This window comes from Haliaeetus albicilla, chromosome 9 (assembly GCF_947461875.1).
Source record: "Haliaeetus albicilla chromosome 9, bHalAlb1.1, whole genome shotgun sequence".
NCBI lineage: Eukaryota > Metazoa > Chordata > Aves > Accipitriformes > Accipitridae > Haliaeetus > Haliaeetus albicilla.
In genome coordinates, this window is record NC_091491.1 from 4,137,088 (window position 1) to 4,158,522 (window position 21,435).

General features: G+C 39.1%; 1 protein-coding gene across 1 annotated transcript in view; it reads right to left on the bottom strand.

The window, feature by feature from the left end:
* PPM1E (protein phosphatase, Mg2+/Mn2+ dependent 1E) overlaps positions 1-19,587 on the bottom strand; it is a 67,297-nt gene extending 47,710 nt beyond the window's left edge. Inside the window, exon 1 of the mRNA XM_069791027.1 lies at positions 19,134-19,587. Coding sequence (XP_069647128.1) covers positions 19,134-19,516 — 383 coding nt within the window. The 5' untranslated portion in view covers positions 19,517-19,587. The remainder of the gene's footprint in view (positions 1-19,133) is intronic.
* Positions 19,588-21,435: the final 1,848 nt, after the last annotated feature.

The following is a 21,435-nucleotide window of genomic DNA, read 5'->3' on the forward strand; positions in this document are numbered from 1 at the left end:
ATTTTTAAGACTATAATGAACAGTTCTATGTGTAGATATTTTGGACAATTTCTAAATTAGTTTGCCGTTCTCCCAACAGGTAGTGTTATATTTTCAAGTTCACATTCTTAAGACTCCACAACACACAACAACTGAAGTACATTAAGTAACACCTACATCATCTCTGAAGTTGGCAAAATTATGTCTGTTTTATACTTCAAAAAATAAAGAAACAAGTATTAAGTGGCGCCAAAAATGCTAATAGGAATTTTGCAGAAACAAGGTTTAGGGTCCAGGAGCTAATCTTTAAACCTGAACTACTGACAGACATTTATATAAGTCCTGAGAACATTTTCAGACCTTAATAGATCATAAAAATACCATTAACACTCCTTGTTTAGCGTTTTCAAAGCAAGCACAAAAAGAAGCCTGTGGTAATTTACATACACTCCTTTGCACTTCCATCTAATCTTCTGCCAGGCCACAAAAGAAAATAATCTGTGTTTTATCTATTTTGGAGGCAAGATAGCAGGCAAAAGGGAAACACAGACTTTGCAAAAGATTTTCTTAACCATACTCCCGCACTCTTAAAACACAATCCCTGAGACATAGTTTCCTTCCTCTGTGTTCAACCCCTCACATGAATTGCTGGTTTAATCTGCGTTTCATCTAATGTAATCGTTCATGTATCATGTGGGCTGTGGTTGGACTCCACACAGAGCAGAGCTGCACTGAAACAGGGCCTCCATTCCTGTGCTGTCAGCTTAAACTCCAGTTCAATGTGTCAGACTGCAGCTCTCATGAACCTGGGTCATGATACCTAAGTGAGATGCTGTGGCAATCTACCAATAATTTAGCACAGTTACAGAGTAAATGCCACAGTTCTATAATCATATCCTATCCCACCCCAGGAAAACTAGGTTCAAACCACTTAGATATATTTCAAGTTTTTGCTAATGGAAGATGATCATCTGAATTACCTTACAATCCAGTTTAAGAGCCTTCACCTGTTTTAATTTATTGCACTGAATTGTTCATACAATCCCTGGGTTAGAAGGACATCTGCACACTTTTCCCAAGACAGAATGGTAATTTAAAACCTGAATGAGGGAAGGACAGCGAAAAAATTTTCTTTTGCAAGTCAAGATGTTGCCACTTGCATTGGTTTTGCTCCTGGTTTTCCTGTTCATGATAAATGCTAGTGTCAGGTTCTTGTAACCAAGTACCAAATCAGACAAGCTGATACTCAGAAGAGAATAGCTGAGTCTGAAAACATTTACTATAGCTAAAGAAATTCCAGGGCATTTAATACCAGAACATTTACCTTTGACATCAGAACCTCTGTATACACGAGAGGAACAATTTAGGCTGACATTTTCCATAGCAATGCTCTTTTCCATTACAAATGCATCATGTTCTTTCCATTCTTATGCATAAAGAACAATGACCTTAAGAGTAACATTTCAATTTACAGGAAATTTTAACTAGTGTGATCATCATACCCAAAGGAATATGATGTTAAAATATTATTCTCTTGAACTTTGCAAAACACAGTAAGATATCAACACGAATAACAAACCTTTCACTGATTTAATACATATGCACTGTAGTGAGGTGGTTTTGCATGTAAAGGTTAATTTGCTTCTCCCTGCACAAATAATACTCATAATTAATAGAGAGTCCATATTCACTCAGTCAACCCAGATTTCCTGGAGATGAACAGCAGCACACAGAAGCAAAATGACCAGATTTTGACCGGGTTCTTTGACCTGCATTTCTTGGACTAATGAGGAAGTATCTAGTTAAGATGCAACCAAGCAGCCCATGTGAAAGGAATTCCAGCCTACCAATTGCCTTTGTAATTCCCTGTATTATGACAAACATTTCTAAACACTGGCAGACATTTTCTCACCACTAACTGCAGACTTGCACATTATGCATAGGTCAAGATCACTGTTTTATTATCAATATACAGTATAATAGATACAGGTAACCCTTTCTTCTTCTTTAGACCAGAAACCAGTTCTGTGACAAACATGGGTAAATGAAACAAGGACATTGATGAGCTACAAAAGTACTCTCAGCCAAGATCTTGTAAACAAAGTATGTCAGCAGAAGAGAGATGGAAACGTTAATTTATTTTACTTCTTGAAATTCTGGATCTGATCCCACTGTTTTATTGCATCTCTGGGGATAAACTCAAAAACCAGACAGGCTTGCATTGTCACGTTTCTCCTCTGGAGAATTTTGAAAAATAATCTATTTGCACCATTGCAGGTTGAAAAAATCTGAATCAACAGTGAGTCGCCCAGCCAGTTCCTGACTCCAAGACAAGTGAATCAAGACACTGTATCTTTTATCCAACTGTAGCAATTACCCCCAATGGATTTTACACATTCAAAAATATATTTATGATGCCTCATTAGCTTGGCATGATGAATAAACTCCATCAATCAACATTTATTTTACTAGATTTAACTGCTATTACCCTTGAGTTGAAAAGGAAATGAAGAAAAATGTATGCTTGTAGGAGCTACTTGCCCAAGGGCTTTGTTATGGGTGAACTAAAAAAAGGTCAAGAGGTGGGTTTTTTGTTTTGGGTAGGGGACAAGGATTATTCACCTGCTTTAAATGTTCCTGTTAAGAGACATACTTTATAGATAGGTAAGGATATAAGGTGCTGCAGTCTTCACAGTAAGAATTTCAAAAGTTAATGGCAGTTGTATTAAGGGAGCCAAAAGTGATGAGCATCTACCCATTTGGCAAGGAACTGAGATGACATGAATTGGTGGCATTGGTCTGGTTCTTCATATTTGACTGTCACTACCACGTAAATCACCAGTAGAACGGCCAACAATATGCAATTTTAGATGAGCACTGACTGGGGAAAGGGGAGCAGGAGCAACCACCAGAAACTGAAAGAACCCCTGAGCTAACCCCTGGTACTGCAGTTGGCAGAAATTGTTCTGAGATTTAACACAGGACTTCAGTTTTAAAGAAAGAAACAACAGTCTCTATCAGCCCTAAATTAAAATATATTTATTTACAGAGCCTGTGTATGCATGTGTCTGTGTGTGTATGCTTTTAAATATAAAATAGCAAACAGACAGATGTTCATTTATGGAGAGTTAGAATTAAAATAGCCTACTTGCTGATTACACCATTCAGCACTAGGCCGTTTTGTCCTATTTGACGTTATTTTTTCACTGCTGAATGCTATAACATTGTCTCATCTCCAATGTATTTTAATACCACGTTCATAATGCCACAAAGGTACTAATTGACCAGAACATTTCAACAGTGCATCTATTAAGACTTCCATCATGCAAAAATAACCCCCAAAATTGCTAGTTTTGTCTGTGCTATCTATCTGTACATAGGTAGCTGTAATCCTGAAAGTCTTTATCTCTCTATCTCCAATACAATACTGAAATGGCTCATGTTACCAAATGAAAAAAAAAATAAAAATCTGGGTTTATGTTATGCCATATTAAAAGCTCAGCATTATTTCATTAAATAGCTACATTTGCTTTGTTTGATATTACAATCACAGATCTTACTCTTACTGACAATACATAATCCAAGATATTTGGCACCCTCTCAACAATTCCAGACTTGGAAGGATTATAGATGCGCTGACAGTTAAACAGAGTTAGAGTTCTCTGCCGAAGATAGATAAGTAGCATGTACTCTTTGATAAGTCCTATCAGAGCCACACTCTGACAGGAATTCCTTTACAATGCTACTAAATCTTATGCTATGAACCTCATTACACACACTGCCATTTGCCCCACTAGAGGCTGAACTCCCTTGCCACCAATAAATATATTACATTTCTTTCCCCAATTACATGCATACTGCTTTATATTCCAGATTCAAAATAACTGGGAGGGGGAGAAGATGGAATGCTTTTGTAACAGCATACAGAGATCTAGCCAGAATGCTTAATCTGGTTAGCTGTAAGACGAAAATCTGTCTGGTGGCTTTGTGACAAAGGAATGAGGCTATGTTGTACAATGCAAACACCTTATTTTAAATGTTTACAAACAGTAATTTCCATCATTTGCACAGAGTTACTCTGTTGAAAAAAGTTTCTATAGAAATGTTACAGGGCAGGGATTAAATCTTAGATCTTTAGTCACAATGATTCTTCTGCATGCCAGATTTTTACAATATAATTACCCACATAGGCACACACATGCAGAGCACAAGGATATATGCCAGCACCATTCAGTTAAAGCAGATCTAAGTTGACTGAACTTTCTTCTTTTATAGGAATATCATGATGCTATCTTCTCTAGAATTTGGTCATACTTTTACTCACTTAACTGGATGCTACATCATTACAAAATCCATTCTAAAATCTTTTCTCATCTTCAATAGAATTTGGTAAAATAACAGAGCTCTAGCAGCAAAAGCATTCCTGTATGTGTAATGAAGATCTCAGATCAGACATCTCAACACATTCATTTAAAGTATGTGTATTATAATTTCCTAGATTATTACCTGCCAAAGCTCAGTGGGTGGTCTCTGAAGGCCTACACCATCAGGAATCCCAGGTTCTTAGAATCCTGTCATATCTGTCTGCATCCACCCCCTCAATGTTTCCAGCTTCCATTCTTCTGCTTCAGAAAGTAATTCCCTTGGTAGCTGTCACATTAAGATATTGGGATACAGTCCTGCTGCTGCACTCTTGGATTCAAACTGAATCTGACTGTCAAGTTCACTAACAGAAAGTGAGTACAATCTACTGCAGTGCCTTGAGATTAATTTGCCTTGAGCTAACGAAAGTCAATTATTAATTTCAACCCTTAATTGGGATCAATAAGGCTTGAATGAAACTTATTAATACAAATAGAGAAATAACTGATAGGAAGAATTCATATTCCAGGTAGCTATTTAGGATTATATACCATCCAGATTTGTTTCTTCAAGTTCAGATATTTTTCAGAAAGAGGGAGATGACAGCTCAGAGTGTTATCACAGGAGCATATTTGGCAAAGTTTAAGAGCACAGTAAAAACTGGTAATGGGTTTAGAGCCACATGTAGTCAAACCAGCTTTTAACTACATATTATCACTATAGAGCTATTTTTTATATAAATAGGCATTCACTAAGGTGCCTCAAACACTTTACTGAGAGAAGTCTATTCCCTGCAGGTGTTAAGGCCTAACTCCTGATTGAGACATCACCTCAGACTCTTCACTTCCTCTTTTATACTCCAGTGATATAAATCAACTTAAAGCATGTAAAGCTTATTTATGTTCAAATGGCATTCTCTGAAATATGATCTAGAGGAAAATTTTATCCTTTGTCAGAATTTTCCTGCACGCTTAATTCAGAGCAAAACAAATCAGCACAAGAACTTACATATACACACTAACGTATCAGTTAACTGATTTTATATTTTTTAGTATGCTTACAAGCATGCTATTTTTAACTAAGGAAACTAATTTGATCTTACCGGTGGGCACAGGCAAACTTGTTTAGTTTCTTGGGTATAGATAAAAGCTGTCATAGACAGGATCTGAGCTGTGTATTTGTGTGCTTCATTTTTTATTGAGCACCATGGCTTGGCCGATAGTTTGCAGAGATAAAATAATCTGAAAGATATTTTCAAGCATGATATCAAGGGTAACACTTCCTGAAGTGCTTTGTCTATGGTGCTGTTTTTTCAGAAACTTTCCCGGTTTGTTGTTCCCACCAGTGTTATGATAAGGGTAGCAATTTTAGACACCTCACTACAAAATTTCTTTATCATTGCACTAAGTGAGACTAGCAGCTTGTATTTTCTACTCATACTAACACTAGTAGTGTCTACTGTTTTCATTGATAGTACTGTAATGGTTTTATAACTATGCACAGAAAGCAATAATAAAAGTTACAGTAAAATTAATCAGCTATGTATCTAGCTACCAGTGCTGTTTTAAAAATTATTGCCTTATCATGTGTATATTTTTTCAGATTATGATTATAACAAATTAATAATTAACCTTTGCAAGCAAATACAGAGAGCAGCATCATCCTCATACAATTAACTGTATTCACACAACAGACGTGTAAACTATATTTGGATCCAGGAGGGGGAAAAAACAGATTAATCTGTGGAGCAAAAGAATGCTTGTGAAATGCTTTCTTTTACAGGATATCCAAGCATGTAGGCTGGAACATGGAGTTTGGGGAGTTACAAGTATATTTAATACAGCTGCAAATTCCTTATTTCAATATTAAGTCAACATATCACTCCACACTTAAATTCTGCTAGCAGCAAGAAGAATTTCTCTTACATATCAAAAAGAACAAATCTAATAATTACCATTTCCAATCAAACTGATGTATTTGGGGGGCTGGAATTAATAGATTAGTTGCAGTCTTTGACCTTTGAAACTAAGTACATTGTCCTCCTCACAATGTCTAACAAGCAGCAACCAAAGTTCATTAACACCAGTTTCTTCGGTAGCTTGCTATGTCAATGTACTTCTGTTTTTTATCAGACTTCTAGACAATGATAAATTCTTATCTCCCATTTATAAAACAGTAAAATAACATGAGGAGGAACTGACAGAGAATGATAGATGACAGATTTATCTTTTCAAACTGCTCCTGGAAGTATGAAAGCATCTATAGCTGGTTTGAACACAGAAATGTTGGTTGAACAAAACAATTTGGACCATTTATTTACCTTGCCAGACTTTCTTTGTCATGGAAGAAACCTTCAACACTGATAAAAGAGGATGGTGAACCCTAAGAAAGATTACAATTCTATAAATCCATAGTAATAACATTAAAGCTGTTGCACTATAGCTACTTTTGACAATCAGATTATTGAATAAATAAGTGAATATGGTTCAGAAAAAATGTGCCGTTTTCACCAAGAAATCAAATAGGATATACAGTTTTTCACCTTGGAGAGGGAGAAGGGGCATCAGTCCTTTAGTTTTCATTGATTTCAGCTGTTCAGACTTTAAATGGAACAGACTAGGTTATTAGGTTCAATCAACATTTTACTTGGATGTTTAAACACAGCCCATTAGGTATGAAGTTAGCAAGTAACTAACTAAAGAAGTGAGCATGTGAGCAATTCAACAGTGTTTCAGCTGATCTGATGTTTCAGATCATCTAATCACTCTCACAATTTTTTTAAATTATTTTCATTTGACACTATTACATTTTATCATTCTGTCCCTTTATTCTTGAAGTGTTAATTGATGACTTCTATATATGTCAGAAAACAACTTCAGTTAAATTTACTCTGTTACAGATTCTATCACCTATCTCCTTGAAGAACTATGTTTCAGGGTTTGACTGATGAGAGATACTTAGACTTGGAGGAATTCTTGAAGCTTCAAAATACCCATCAATATCAATGTAAATGTTTAAAAGGAAAGAATTTGGATATCACAGATTTAAAAAAAAGAAAGAAATAAAAAAAATCTCTCAAGAGCAGTCTAGAAGACCCCATATGTTTACTCACAAAAAAATCTGAAAAGCAAAGGATTAAGTGTTTATAGTGTAACTACCAGCGGTGAAGTCTCAACAGTCTTTTTTTATAGCTAGACATCTAATCTTTTGAAAGACGTCACAAGTTTTCATTACAGCTAAAGGACTGATGCCCCTTCTCCCTCTCCAAGCTGCACAATATAATTGTCTTTTAACTACAGAAAGACATGAAAACATTTTGATGGGGGGGGAGAGGGTGGGGAGAAAAGATTAAGAAGGAAAAGGATTTTCTTAGGTGGAGAGGAAATTTTTTTTATGTTTACTTTTAAAATCAAGACTCACTTGCTTTTTTTTTTTTAAATATAAATTTCTTCCAACCTCCTGCCCAGTTTTATGTATTTATCCTTCCTTATTCATAGAACAGAAAAGTAAAACAAATCATCGTCTTCAAAAAGAAGGATAAATATATGGCAAATTAATTAACACAGTTCTGAAACATAAGGGTTTATGAAACTACAGGGTGTGTTAGTTTATTCTTGGATTTTAAAGTAGCAATTTTTGGAGACTTATATCCTGTGCCTTTTTATTTAGCCCAAACTTCCTTTGACATAACTTGGAAGGTCTTGACATGGAGAAAATGTGAATTAACCTCCATATACATTGTCTAGCTTGGCATTTTCCTGAAACTTTCCATGTTTATTGTTCCTACCAGTTACTACATGGGTAGCTATTTTAGACTTCTCACTGTAATCATTTTTATCATGTCACTTAACCTTGCTCTAAATGAGACTAGCAACTCATATTCCCTAATGCTCCAGTGGATAACATTGTTTTGTCACCAGAAATTAACAACTAAGAAAAGTAAATACAAGTTCCTATGGAATGTATTTCAAGAGTCTAGACAGATACTTCAGCTAGATACAATTCTATGGTACTGCTTCTAGTAAAATATCTCACTGATTTACGCTGTTCAGTTTTCTTGACTATCTTCACAAAATTGATTTTGCAGCAATCTTTTTTTCTAGCAAAATCTCTGAATCCTTATTCTACTGTAAGTACTAACACAACTCTCAGATGCCTCTCAATGCAAAATCCCTCAAGATCCCATTATAGAATACACCACAAGGCTACCAGAATAATGTAAAGATATCGCATTTTTAATTTTTTGCAGTAGTGAGCATATTGGAAAATGAGGAAAATGTTCTGCTGGCACATAGTATTTAAAATACTATATGATCTTATGCTATTATTTGCTTGTTAAAATTAACAAACCTAATTTCTTTTTTTTTTCCCAGCCTATAGAAATTTGGGGTTTTGCTCCCACATAGAAGTAGCTCTTTAAAAAAGTTTTTTTTTGCCGATTTAACACCTCAGAATGTTTTCTTTTCTATGTGCTAGATGTCCCCAGGCAAAATAGAACAGTGTCATCCCTTTTTCACCACTAAAAGGAGACAGTTGAATTGTTTTACCAGTCTTTCCAAGAAACCTTTGAGTGAAGCCTAAAACAGCTCCCTGAAAAGCATCTGTAATTGGTAACAAGATATTAATAACAAACCCCCACGAAAGCAAGAGCATGACAGAAAGTACCAGATCTTTCTCCAACTTAAAGTAACTGCATAGCCCCTAATATCTTCCGATAGTGTCAAAGTAAGTATAAATACATCAGTACATAGCCAACTTTCAGTTTAGAAAGTTTGCCACGATAAAACAGGGTTTATAAAAAACTTTGATGAGTTTCTCTCTTTTGCAGACCCATTTCACAGACTGACAACGATTCTCTAAGAAATTAATGGAAGGAACGTGGGTGGGTCACTCAGTTCGTGATATTATTTAATTCTTTCTTCCTCTTTCTGCTTTATTATTTCATGCTACCTGACTAGCTGTTTTTCACATCTTTACAAATATAAAGCGGACTTCCTCAAAGTGCTTTCCTTTTTCTTTCTGTACTTCCTCAACAGATGTTTTTGTTATCGCTATTTCAGATGGCAATTTTCTCAGAATTAAAACCAAAAAATACTCTCCCCCCAACCCAAGGCGTTACTTCCAGATTTAATATTTTGCTCCACTCCATAATAAAGAGGATGAGACTGCAAGGTATCTTGAAACTCTCTTCTTATTCTGAATTTCTGTTTGGCTAGCTGATTTTTGTTCATAAAGGGACTGATCAAAATTTGGTGTTTAAGAGAGCTTAGACAGACAAGTAAATATAGATACACACAAACACATGTGTCTTACTATAACATTTCTTGGGCTGTTACAACCTTTGTCTTTATTCCTGTTAAGATGCACAGACATAGCATGGAAACAGAAATTGCATTACTTCATCAATTTTCAGAGGATGATAAATTAAACTGAAAAGCTTTCAATATGTTAATGCAAAACTAGCTTTTTATTAAGTAAATTACATATTTTGTAATTTTTTAAAAAATCTGTTTAATATAGAATTACATTAATAGAAATAGAAGAACACCTTTTAAAAAAAATTAATCAAAATATTTAGAGTTCATAGCTTTCTGCTTTAAATTTTCAACTAGTTAGGATAAATTTAAGAGGTGTTTTTCACATTTATTGTACTCTCTATATACACTGATTCTAGATAATTAAAAATGCCTGTTCTTACTCCCTGTTGACAAACCTTTCTTCCCACATCTCCCAAGACAGAGAAAGAGTTTGTAGATTTGGGGGGGGGGGGGGGGGGGGGATATTTTAGGATGTTTAGTAATTTTGTAGGAGAAACTATTTTTTCTTTAATCCCCAGAGCTAGATTTAGAACTCTGTGGCTTGTCTGATGTTTTTAAAAATGACTGTATTGTATGTCATAAACAGCACCAGCACTTATAAAAACAAAGTGAATGTGAATTGCACCAATTCAGTTTTGTGAGGTGCTAAACCAAAAGTATCTAATATCCAAAAATTTTTTTCTAAAATTAGTATACAAGGTAATTAGCAAGATTTTAAGTATTCCATATGATCATTTGGGTCATTCATAATCAGTCAAACTGAAAAAGGTTAACACCAATGAGGAAAGTTTAAACCACTTAAAATTCATTCTCAGATGAACAATGCACTGGGGAAGAGGATCAGATTACTTAATATAGGCTCATTTCTCCTCTCCAACCAGGTAGCCTGGGCATACATCCCCAGCCAGACTCTCTTGGAAACTGCATCTTCTTTTCTCCACTTATTTCAATGGGAATTGCACAAGTGTTACACAGTGATAACTCTAACCCTCTGTTTACATGGAAGACAATTCTTTTCATGGATTTCATTTGGTTTGTACCATTGAGGTAAGAGGTTAAAGACCAGAGAAAAGAGCTCATACTATTTTTATTTTTAAAGAACGTGCAGTATTTGGTCAGGGGGGAGTTCTTTCTTCTGATCTACCAGATATCATAAATGAATAACATATCTCACTTTCTCTTTAGATTTCTAAGACATGAATACATCTCAAATTTAATCCTTTTTGGGCACATCAAAACCACTATTGGTTATTACCCTTTGCCGTCACAGAAGAATCGTGTACAAGCACCACTTTAAAATCACTTCCACATGTCAAAATTTTAAAATATTCAGTAAAAATCCAAGATCTCTGGTAACTGTTATAACAGATGTTTCTTTGAACTTAACATAGACTAACCTTAGTAGTTCAGCACAGTATTTATACCAATGCTTATTTTTATTGGGGGCACTTTCACCAACAATTAACATTTGAATGTTAAGGTTAGGACCAATTCATTTTCTTCTAAAATCTGACATAACATTTTTGGAGTGCCAAGGAGAGGAGAGATTAAATTCATTTTATAACAGATATATCCCTTATTCTCTGTGGAGTACACTCCAGTGAGAAAGCAGAACTAAGAACAACCCAATGCACCCATGTTCTGCAAGCAGAAAGCATATCTGTTCCCTAGACAATAGTGTTCCTCCTAATCTCTAGAAATACTGAGCTTCTGACTTCTCGTTACCCAACACGTAGGTTTTTACACAGCTTTTCAGAAGAAAGTGGTAATAAGACAGCTGAGAGAATAAACTCTTTTAAGATAGGGACCTTTATATATAAAATACATGCATTCAATCATATTTGCCTCAAACACAATGATTTGATGGCTTAAACAGAATGACACTACTTATACGAAAAGCTGGTAAAAGCTTTAGATTAAAATATATATCATGCTGTATATGTAAAGTGTGTATGATTAGTTTTTATTAGCTTATTGGTTTAAATTCCTCCTTTTTATGCAGGTAGGAATTTTAGGCAGTTTACCACTGTCCTCAGCTGGGCCTATAGATTCCAATAGGAGCTGAATGTTTCCCTTGATTTTCAGGTGACCTATTACAAACTAATAAGCAAAATACCTTCTTTAAAAAAAAAATTTATATATATATAAAAAAATTAAAAGAATAACCAAGCAATGTCTAATCGAGCAAAAGCTCATTGCATGTAAAGCTAGTATACACGGAAACCCAAATTTTAGTTACATAATATTTTCTCTGTTGAGAAACTGAAAAAGAAAACACATAACTATTTGTTGAATTCTCAACTAGAACGTGGGGGTTTCAGCATTCCATAACTTTAAGCTAGGACTGAAAGTAAAAGAATCATTCTAGAAGCTAATTAATATAACATGTAGACTACAGTATTCGTTAACATTAATGAAGAATAACTTACCACATTCATTTCAGATTTTTGAACCTCAGTGAGAAGGTCATAGCCTGAGGTGAAAGGAACAGCCCTAGAGACAGTGCCAAGAAGTTAAAATGCCAAGGCCTATTTTTATATGCTGCTTCTATTTTTAGTTATGTCATGATGGAAGTACAGAGCCTATGAAAAGATCATATTCTCAAATGAGAGCAAGTACTCAAATTCTTTATTGTAAATGAAAAGCAAAAGAAACCAAACTTGAAAAATTGTTAGGTAAAATATAACAGACTTTACTGGATCATAAAAGGCCAGCAAAAATAGCTTCAAAACCATATCCTCTGAGAAAATCAACTTTAAGGAGCTACCCACAGTTTTACCCAATTAATAAAATATTCCTTTTATTGTAATTACAGCTACAAGAAAGTGCAAATGTTTCCCAATTCATACTTGTCTGCACCCAAGCACATTTTCCCATGATCAAAGTTTAGCAGTCAACTTTTTAATCCTGCTCTACCAACCAAAAAAATATCAAACCTTTCAACTGATTGCATGCAGAGTTCAGAACTGGTGAGCAGTACTACAGCTTGGTTCAGTTGTTGGTTCAGTTACTCAATCATTAGTCGCCTTTAGCTGTTTTCCATCCAATAGAAACGTAAACTGAGGTAATCCTACAATCTAGTTAACTCGTTTAACTTCTGTATTAATTATTGAAGTACCCAAGGGCAGCTATTTCCCATGCAGTTCAAATTTATGACTCTGATGAATACTTCTTTATAAAACATCTTATTAAAGGCCACTAATGTTGTTTCTTCCTAATGAAATGTTTCTGTAAAACAAGTCCACAACTTGCATTCATTTTATCTAATCACTAACATGTTATAACAACAAAAATCTAGAACATTTGTTTACTCGTTGATTTCAGCTAAACCAAAGATGAGGACTTACACTATAATATGCAGCAATGACCATTTACAGTTTAGTAGCATGTCATAGGTTACTAACACATCATGGACACATATTGTCCAGGACACATTTATTTTTATAACCATTTGCATTACGTAATCATGATTGCATTGTGTAAGACAGTCTTGCAGCATGGTTCAAAGAACATCTAATGTTTTAAAGCGCTAACTCCATTTCATCTCATTTTTCAGATATCTTTCCTAGTCAGTGAGAAAGAATACTTCCTAGGAGAAAACAAACCAAAAAACAGTATGCACCAAACAGTACGAAGAAAGAAAACGGTGCAGAACAGCCAGAGATTATTTCAGAGTGACATCAAATATAGGAATAAATAGTACTCTCATTATCTGTGTACTACATGCCCTGTTGCTTTTGCTTTTAATGCGGTCATGTAAGCAATTTAGCAAGACAGCAAAAACCAAATGAGAGCATACACCAGTGACAGAGCAGTCAAGGCATTGAAACTTCTACTAAAATACTGTAAAGAAAACTAAAAGTTTAACTTTAACATCAATAAAAATATTTTTTTAAAATCTTCTGTGAAAAGAACCACAACTAAGTAGACTATCTTTTCTTCAAAGTACAGGTGGAGAAACACTCTGCCATTGTTGAAAGTAATTACAATGAGGAATTTTAAGGATAAAAAATATTCTATGCGGTGTTTTGTGCAAAAAAGAAGAATTACTAAACAAACTCCAAAGGAATGAAGCCTAACATGCTAATCACATCCAAAAGATAGTCAAAAGTAGTTTCACAAGGTATTGGCAATAAGATTTTAGTTAGTTAAAGGTTTTTGAGTATCTTATAAATGAAAAACATATTACAAGTAGGATTTATTATACAGATTCATATATACATTCTTTCTTGATAACTCAATCTAGTTTCAACAGTTGTTATAGAAGGTCCAAAAAAAGAACGTGTTAACACAGATCTAATTCTTCAATCAATTTGTATGCAAAAGCAAACAGCTTCACTAGGAGTAGTAGAATCTATGCAAATTGCTCTTGGGTCAAAAAAATCTTGGTGTGAAAAGCTCCTAACAAAATTAATTCCCTTTAATTTGTTGTACTACTAGCAACATTCATTGAAATAAAAGCACTGGAATGAATACATTCCCATAATCTGTTCACTAAGAATGATTTTTTTTTAATGCTATATAAAGCAACTTCCAAGCATAGTCACCATCGCACTCAGCATCCTTTTAATCATAAATTAGTAAGTTTTGAAATGTCGCTATATATGTTAACCATTACAAAATGTAAATCTGCAATTTAAATAGCTCATTTTAGCTGATACTCTTTTTTTAAAAAGAGTATCGAAATATCTGATTTGATTCAGTATTTTTAAAAGCGTGGGAGCATGAACTGAAGATGCCTTAAAGAACGTAAAGGATCTCTCACTGTGTACACCACTAATTGTGTTTTGAAAGTGATTATCACTAAATACCACCTATTTGTAGATTACAATGATTTCCAGTCTAAAGTGTATGAAACATGCCCATCTCTGTGTGCTATGATATCACCTTCATCCAACACAGGGGTTGAATTTCATAGTAGGTTCTTTGAAAAAGTAATAAGGCATTAATAACAATACTGAAGTTCTCCCAACTTTCTGCATGCACTTATACGAGATGCTTTAGAATTTCTTTACAGAGAAGCACCATGATTTCTAGGACCAAAATCCCTTGGGTCTGAGGGTGTCGGCATCAGCAGCCACACGCACACAGCTCTACACCTTCGCGGCAGAGCATAGTACTCACGGCTGAGTCTCTAGGACTCCAGGCCACTGTTGCTCACTCTGTAGCACGTGGCTGACAGCAGCCAGCTCAACAACTACCCTCTGGAAGAGATTCCTAATCTTGGAGGGGGCTCCAGTGAGACATTAACACAGCTACAACCCACCTCAGCCACAGCACTGTCACGCTGTTACCCAGGAACAATCTAAGGTGCAGAACCAAATCATCAACAGAGCTGGGAGCGGGAAATTTAATGGTTTCTGTCAAACCTTCTTAAGCCTGAACTTGGGATCTATAATATTCTGTGAATGTTGCATAGTATTATCTGAAGAAATCTAAAAGGGCAGTCCTTAAAAGTTTTTCTTTTCATGTTCAAAGTCAGAGCAAGATTTTTGCAGTCCTCAAAATAATCATTTTGCCATCAGCGCCTTAGTTAAGCACTTAAGATGACATAACATTAAATTTTATTTTTATTTTACTTTCCTTCTTTTGCAAATCTCAACACAAATAGGCCTACTTTCTAATCTTGCTAAAATTGTTTCTAAATGAATATTTGAAAACAAAATATTGTACCACCAAAATCACTGAAAGTAAACCTGAATGTACAAATGATACCAACTATACCTATTCTCATCAAAGCTTGGGGGGGTGGGGGGTGGAGAAAAAGAAAAGCAAGACCAATATACAACTGAATTTTTCAAATTTTTTCATTTGTACAGGAAAAAAAAATGTAACAGCAAGATAAATTTATTCTTCCTGTTGGCACAACTTCTAAGGGTGCACCATTTAACTAAGTCTGGCCCTCTCCTCTCTTAGCAACCACATCTTTGTTGATGAGTTTTTCAGATGTCTTGTCAAGAACCAGCTTCTTAAATACATTAGATTTAATAAAAGTATCAGTAGGAAGAGGAAAAGAACAGAGCATGATATGTAACTGTTACATCAAGTTAGTAACTTCTTCCTTTAAAATAAGTCAGAAATGAGGTCTACTCCTGAATCAGTGGAAGCAAGCAATGGGGTCCCATATTTAACAGATTAAGTCCTTAGTATATTTGTTTCTACACAGAAACTATTTAAATTATATAGCTTTCTCTTGAAGAAGATGTTATAGAAGATAATCACAAAAGGAACTTTCAAGCTATCAGCCAATGTTCCAATGCAATTCTTCAAACATTCTTTTTTGATTGTTTTCTTCATCTAACATACCTCCTATTGATCAGTTTCATTCTGTTGAGGATCCCTAAGAAAGCACACAGTACCTATTTTGTGGGATTCAGACAGATATAAAGATTACATTAATCTAATTTTCCAAGCATATGCTGTCTCTAGAAAGAAACCAGGAACTGGAAATCTCAAAGGGGAATATGAGTCTTTCGGAAAATAGCAGGAAAATCTCATAAATAGGAACTCTTTGATACTGATCTACACAGTGGCAGAAAACTATTATATTTTTTTCATGATTGGCAATATGTTCTCATTTCTGAGATGGTCTTACTTCTCTCAAAAAGAACTAAAGCTGTGCGCTTAAAATAGCTGAAAAACAGCTGTTGGATTTTTCACAGTAGTGGGTTTTATCCTCATGCTACATATAATGCAAACCAGTCATTTGACTAATACATAGTTACAGTTACAGAAAACATGCCTTCACAATATAGTCTTTCTTGCTAATGACATACCAATAAAATATTCCCCTTCACTTGAGTTTTCATGTGGTTTATTTTTTTTTAACACTATCATAACCATTTGGCACAAGAGTAGCTTTACTCGTATGCATGAAGTTTCCCATCTCTGGAATCATCTGACCAGTAGAACCCTTAGCTGTAAAGGGGGAAGACTTTCTACTTTTGCCTGTTTTATAATCCTGTGACATTTTAAAGTTTCTCTGGTGACTGGAGAGTGTACTAAAAATACAATACTTTATCTGAAGAACAGTTTTGCATACTTGCACTTACCTCAGATTCCACCATCATGCAAGAAAAAGCTATTTCAGTTTAGCTTATTAGATTTGGCTTATAGTATTTTAAAATGTTCTAAAGAATTACATTTTGCAGTTATCTTAGCTAGACAGATATAAATCAATGTCTATCAATCTTCAGTTAAAATATATTAATTTACTATTTGAAAATGCATTTTCTATACATTGGTAAAACATTTAAACCTTTGGAAAACAGTTTTGTTACAACATGATCCCCTGCTCCCTTAATTTTGAGGTAGATACTGCTTTTTGCTTCATAATGTAGGTGCCTGTAGAAGGAAGTCTGCATTAATTTCACCATAAACAAAGCCAAAGAGATGTTTCATTCAGTAACCACCAAAAGATTTATACAAAGGCTGAAAAAAAAAAAACCCAACCAAAAAACCCCCACAACCTGGTGGCAAGAGCTATCCCTATACAAATAATCCTCTCAAAATGTCTTCTTTTTTTTTCTTCTTTGTTTTTGCTTAATAATTTCATGCATGAATATGGGCCTCAGAAACTGGGCAATCTAAGTCTGCCTGTCCTGGGGTATGGGGACATGCAGAGAGAGAAGGGAGCAGGGGAGGAATTCAAGTTCAAAATAATTTCATAGCTATACTTTAAATAATAATTTACCATAATCTGCTCTATGTCTAAAACTTTATTTACACTAATCTGACTTTTGATTTCACAAGTCTGTTTTAAAAAAACAAAACACATCCTAAATACGTAGAAGGGACTTGCCTCTCTCCTCTCTACCACATCCTATGAATGTGCTGCTGTATTCCAGAGAAAGACTTTCCAAAGGTGGCAGGGTAAGCATGTGTGAATAGGAGAGCTTTGTCCTCTGCAGCTATCATTGTGTTGTCCCTATCGTCCACAAACGCAGAGGGCAGATGAGAATTGAATAGAAACAGACCATGCAGTTGTAAAACCCGGTTCTTTATTTATTTATTTTTGCGACTGAGTAACACCTCTCGTTACAATTATCAGCTCAATGGCAAAAAGCTCCCCGGTGTGCTGTGCATATTTTCGCAGGTTCATTTGTCTCCTCCTGTGGCATCAGTTTAAAAAGGTTCCTAAAGAAACGCCACTAACAACCATTTCTATTTCAAGCCTTCAAAGCCAAAGCTGAGCACAATACAAGGCACTGGTAACTGATCTTTAGGTTTCAGTCCACAGACTTTTCACACTGGGAATAGATCCCATCTGTTTCCTCTTTATGCACCAGCCTGTAGAAAGCCCAGATCTGGAAACTGCCTCCGTACAGAGCAGAATAGAGCCGGCTTTCCCCAGCTGACGGTATAAAGAGCCCCATGATTATGGACAGCTTTCTCCTAAGGCTTTCTACTCCTCTTTTCTCCCTGGTCTGTAAATACATGGTGTGGTTTTCTCGATGTGGGGTTGTTTGGGTTTTTTTTAGAGGGGGGAGAAGAGGGCAGGCTGCCTCTCTTTCCTTGCCCCTTGTTCTCCCTTTCCTTCTTCCTTGGCAGAGGTTTCCCCATTTACAAACCCTCACGCAGGGAACATTTCAATTTCAAGCCTCAATACAACCAACCACAGGCAAAGCCCCCTCCTGCTTTGGCACCAGAGCGTGAGACATTTCCCCCATCACCCTCCCTCCCCAAGCAAGCTGCTCTCCAGATGGATGCTCGCGGCTCTCCTTCTCTACTCCCTTCGCCTCTTCGCTCCCCGTCCCGGCGAGAGGGAAGGAGGGGCGCAGAGAGAAGAGGCGTCTTTTGGGCAGGGGGGGAACAGGACAGAGCAGGAGGCTTTGATCCCGAGCACCACCAAAGTCCTTAACTCCTTGCCTGCGGGACCTTCCCCTCCCCAAGCACCCTGCCCTCGCCTCCCCCAGCAGGTCGGTCTCCCTCAGCCCCACACCCTGCCCTCGCCCCCCCCAGCATGGCGGGGGGGGGGGGGGCTCCACCGCCCCTCGCCCTGCTCTCCCCCTGCCCACACACAGAGCGGGGGGGGTCTCTTCAGCCGCACAATGGAGAATCCCCCCCCACACACAGGAGGGATCTCCTCAGCCCCACACCCTGCCCCCGCCTCCCGCCCTACAGAGGGGGTCCCTCAGCCCCACAGTGGAGACTCCCCCCACACAGGAGGGATCCCCTCAGCCCCACACTCTGCCCCCGCCTCCCGCCCCACAGAGGGGGTCCCTCAGCCCCACAATGGAGACTCCCCCCCACACAGGAGGGATCCCCTCAGCCCCACACTCTGCCCCCGCCTCCCGCCCCACAGAGGGGGTCCCTCAGCCCCACAATGGAGACTCCCCCCCACACAGGAGGGATCCCCTCAGCCCCACACTCTGCCCCCGCCTCCCGCCCCACACGGGAGGCTCCCCCTCAGCCCCGCGCCCTGCCTCCCCTCCCCTCAGCGCGGCGGGAGGCTCCCCTCAGCCCGGCACTCACTACTTGTAGAGCTGCTGCAGGCAGAGGTCCAGGCACTCGCCCTCCACCTCCTCCTCCGTGATGTACTCCGAGAGCGGCCGGGGCAGCGGGGGCAGCGGCGGGGGAGGCGGCGGCGGGGCGGGAGGCTGAGGGTCGCCGGCGTCGCCTTCGCCCTCCTCCGCCTCGGCGGCCGTTCCCGCTTCTCCCTCTGCCCCGGGCTCCTCGTCAGCGGCGGCGGCGGCCGCGGCGTCGGCAGCGGGGGGGGGAGCCGGAGCCGGAGCCGGCGCCGGCTCTGCCCCGAAGGGCCCGCGGAACTCGCCCAAGAACAGCTCGAGGAAGCGGCGGTAGCTTTTCTCCTCCGCGCTACCGCCGCCGCTGCTGCTGCCCGAGCCGCCCGCGGCCATTGCTTCGCATTCCCGGCCGCCCGCCGGCGGATCAGCACTGCGCCCGCAGAGAGCTCCCTGCCTGCCTGCCCGCCGCCGCCGCCGCCGCCGGCAGCCGCCTCCCGCCCGCCCGCCTGCGCGCGCGCTCCCGAGCCGGACCCGCGGGGGCGCGCACGCCGCCGGAGGAGGAGGAGGAAGGCGGGGGAGGGGGTGCGCGCCTGGGCGGCGGGAGCGCGGCCGGCGCTGAGGGGACTGAGGGGTCCTGAGGCGCGGCCTGAGGCGGCGGCGGGTGGGGGGAAGGCCCGGCCCGGCCCGGCTCGGCTCGGCGGCGGGAAGGAGGCCGAGCGGGCGGAGAGGGGGACGGGGAGAGGGAGGGGGGGAGGCAGGTGGAGGGCAGGCGCGCCGATGTGATGAGTCATGCGAAGGCAGCCAGACGCGTAGGTTCCTCACAGGAACCCGAAGGAAACCTGAGAGCACATTCCCTATTACCTAATCTCTGCCTCAGGATTTCCCTGCGCTCATCGTTTCCGGCGCCGGTGTCGCCTCCGCGGGTTCCCGCTGGGCTGCCAGGACGCCGGGCCGGAGGGTAAGCGGGGCCGGGGCCGGGGGCGGCTCGGCCCGGCCTCACCTCGCGGTGTGGGGGCACGGCTGCCCCGGGCTGGCTGCCAGGCGGAGCCTCTGAAGAGTGGTTTTGAAATCAGAGTGGGTTAGCGTGAGGGAAACTGGCGATTAAACATAACCGCGTTTCAGGGAAAAAAAAACAACCAACCAACCAAAAACTCCTCTCTGGAAAGCCTGCGGTGTGGCGTGTGCGGCTGAGGTTGACCTGGCGGCCCGGTGTGGGGCCCGGGCTGGGCTCCCCCTGCTCCTCAATATTTCGAAAATACTCCCCCCTCTTCCCGGGAAGGGCAGCTTTGGGGTCATATTTACCCATTTCCAACGCTTAGCGGCAGAACTCGTGACGCTGATTTACGTCCGAGATCGGCGTATGAGCAGCCATATGGATTCATAAGCGATGCGTTACGTGGTATCTACACATTCGATGCTCTGGTAAAGGAGCGTTCGTAAGTAGCCGAAGATGTCACACCGAATGAAACTTAGAAGTTGTAGCCAGTCAGTGGGAGACAAACTGTAGTTGATATTCCAAAGCTGTCTAATAAATGTCTTTCATTTGTGAAAGGCGTTTTGGCTTGTCTTACTCATTGCGGCTGAAAAGCTCTTTTTGGAGCTATCGGGACCATAAATACCAACAATGAACAGGTGTAATTGCCACACATTTAAAATAGCTTGTACACCTGTGAGGGAACGGTATCCTTAATGTCAGATATGCCTTGAAAAATGGCCAAATCGCAAGCCTCATGTGCAAAAATATTCTCAAATTTTAATGGATTGTAACAAGGACAGTAGCTTGCTGAAACCTGTTGTTCTCTGCATTGTAGTAATTACCTCTCCGTGTCAGGTGCTGCTGTAAATCCGTCTTCTGTTTGGTGAATTGTTATTTCAGAGCCAAACAAATTCTAGAATATTTCCGGCAACTGCATTGACTGATCATATTGCAATCTTGTGAATATGTAAAAGCCCTGAGAGTTAAAAATGTGGTTGTCACAGTTAGTCTTAGTCTTTCACAGCCAAAAGCTATTAAAGCAACAGAAAATTGCATAGCTTCTCCTGAAAGAATATCTCTAAGTACTTTTTTTTTAGTATACCATTTATATATTTTCAGTTTAACGTTCATTTATTTAGGAATACCAGGTGGGTTTGAGAGGTAAATAACACTGCAGTTCTTTTTGAAGGGGTAGCCCACAGTTGCAGCTGATGATGTCATTGCTGGATTTTGTTTGTTGGTTGTTTTTTTTTAGGTTTGTGTGGACTGCATCATCAGTGAGTCACAAGCCTCAAGAGAATGCATATCCATGCAAGTATCAAAAAAGCAGGTTTAG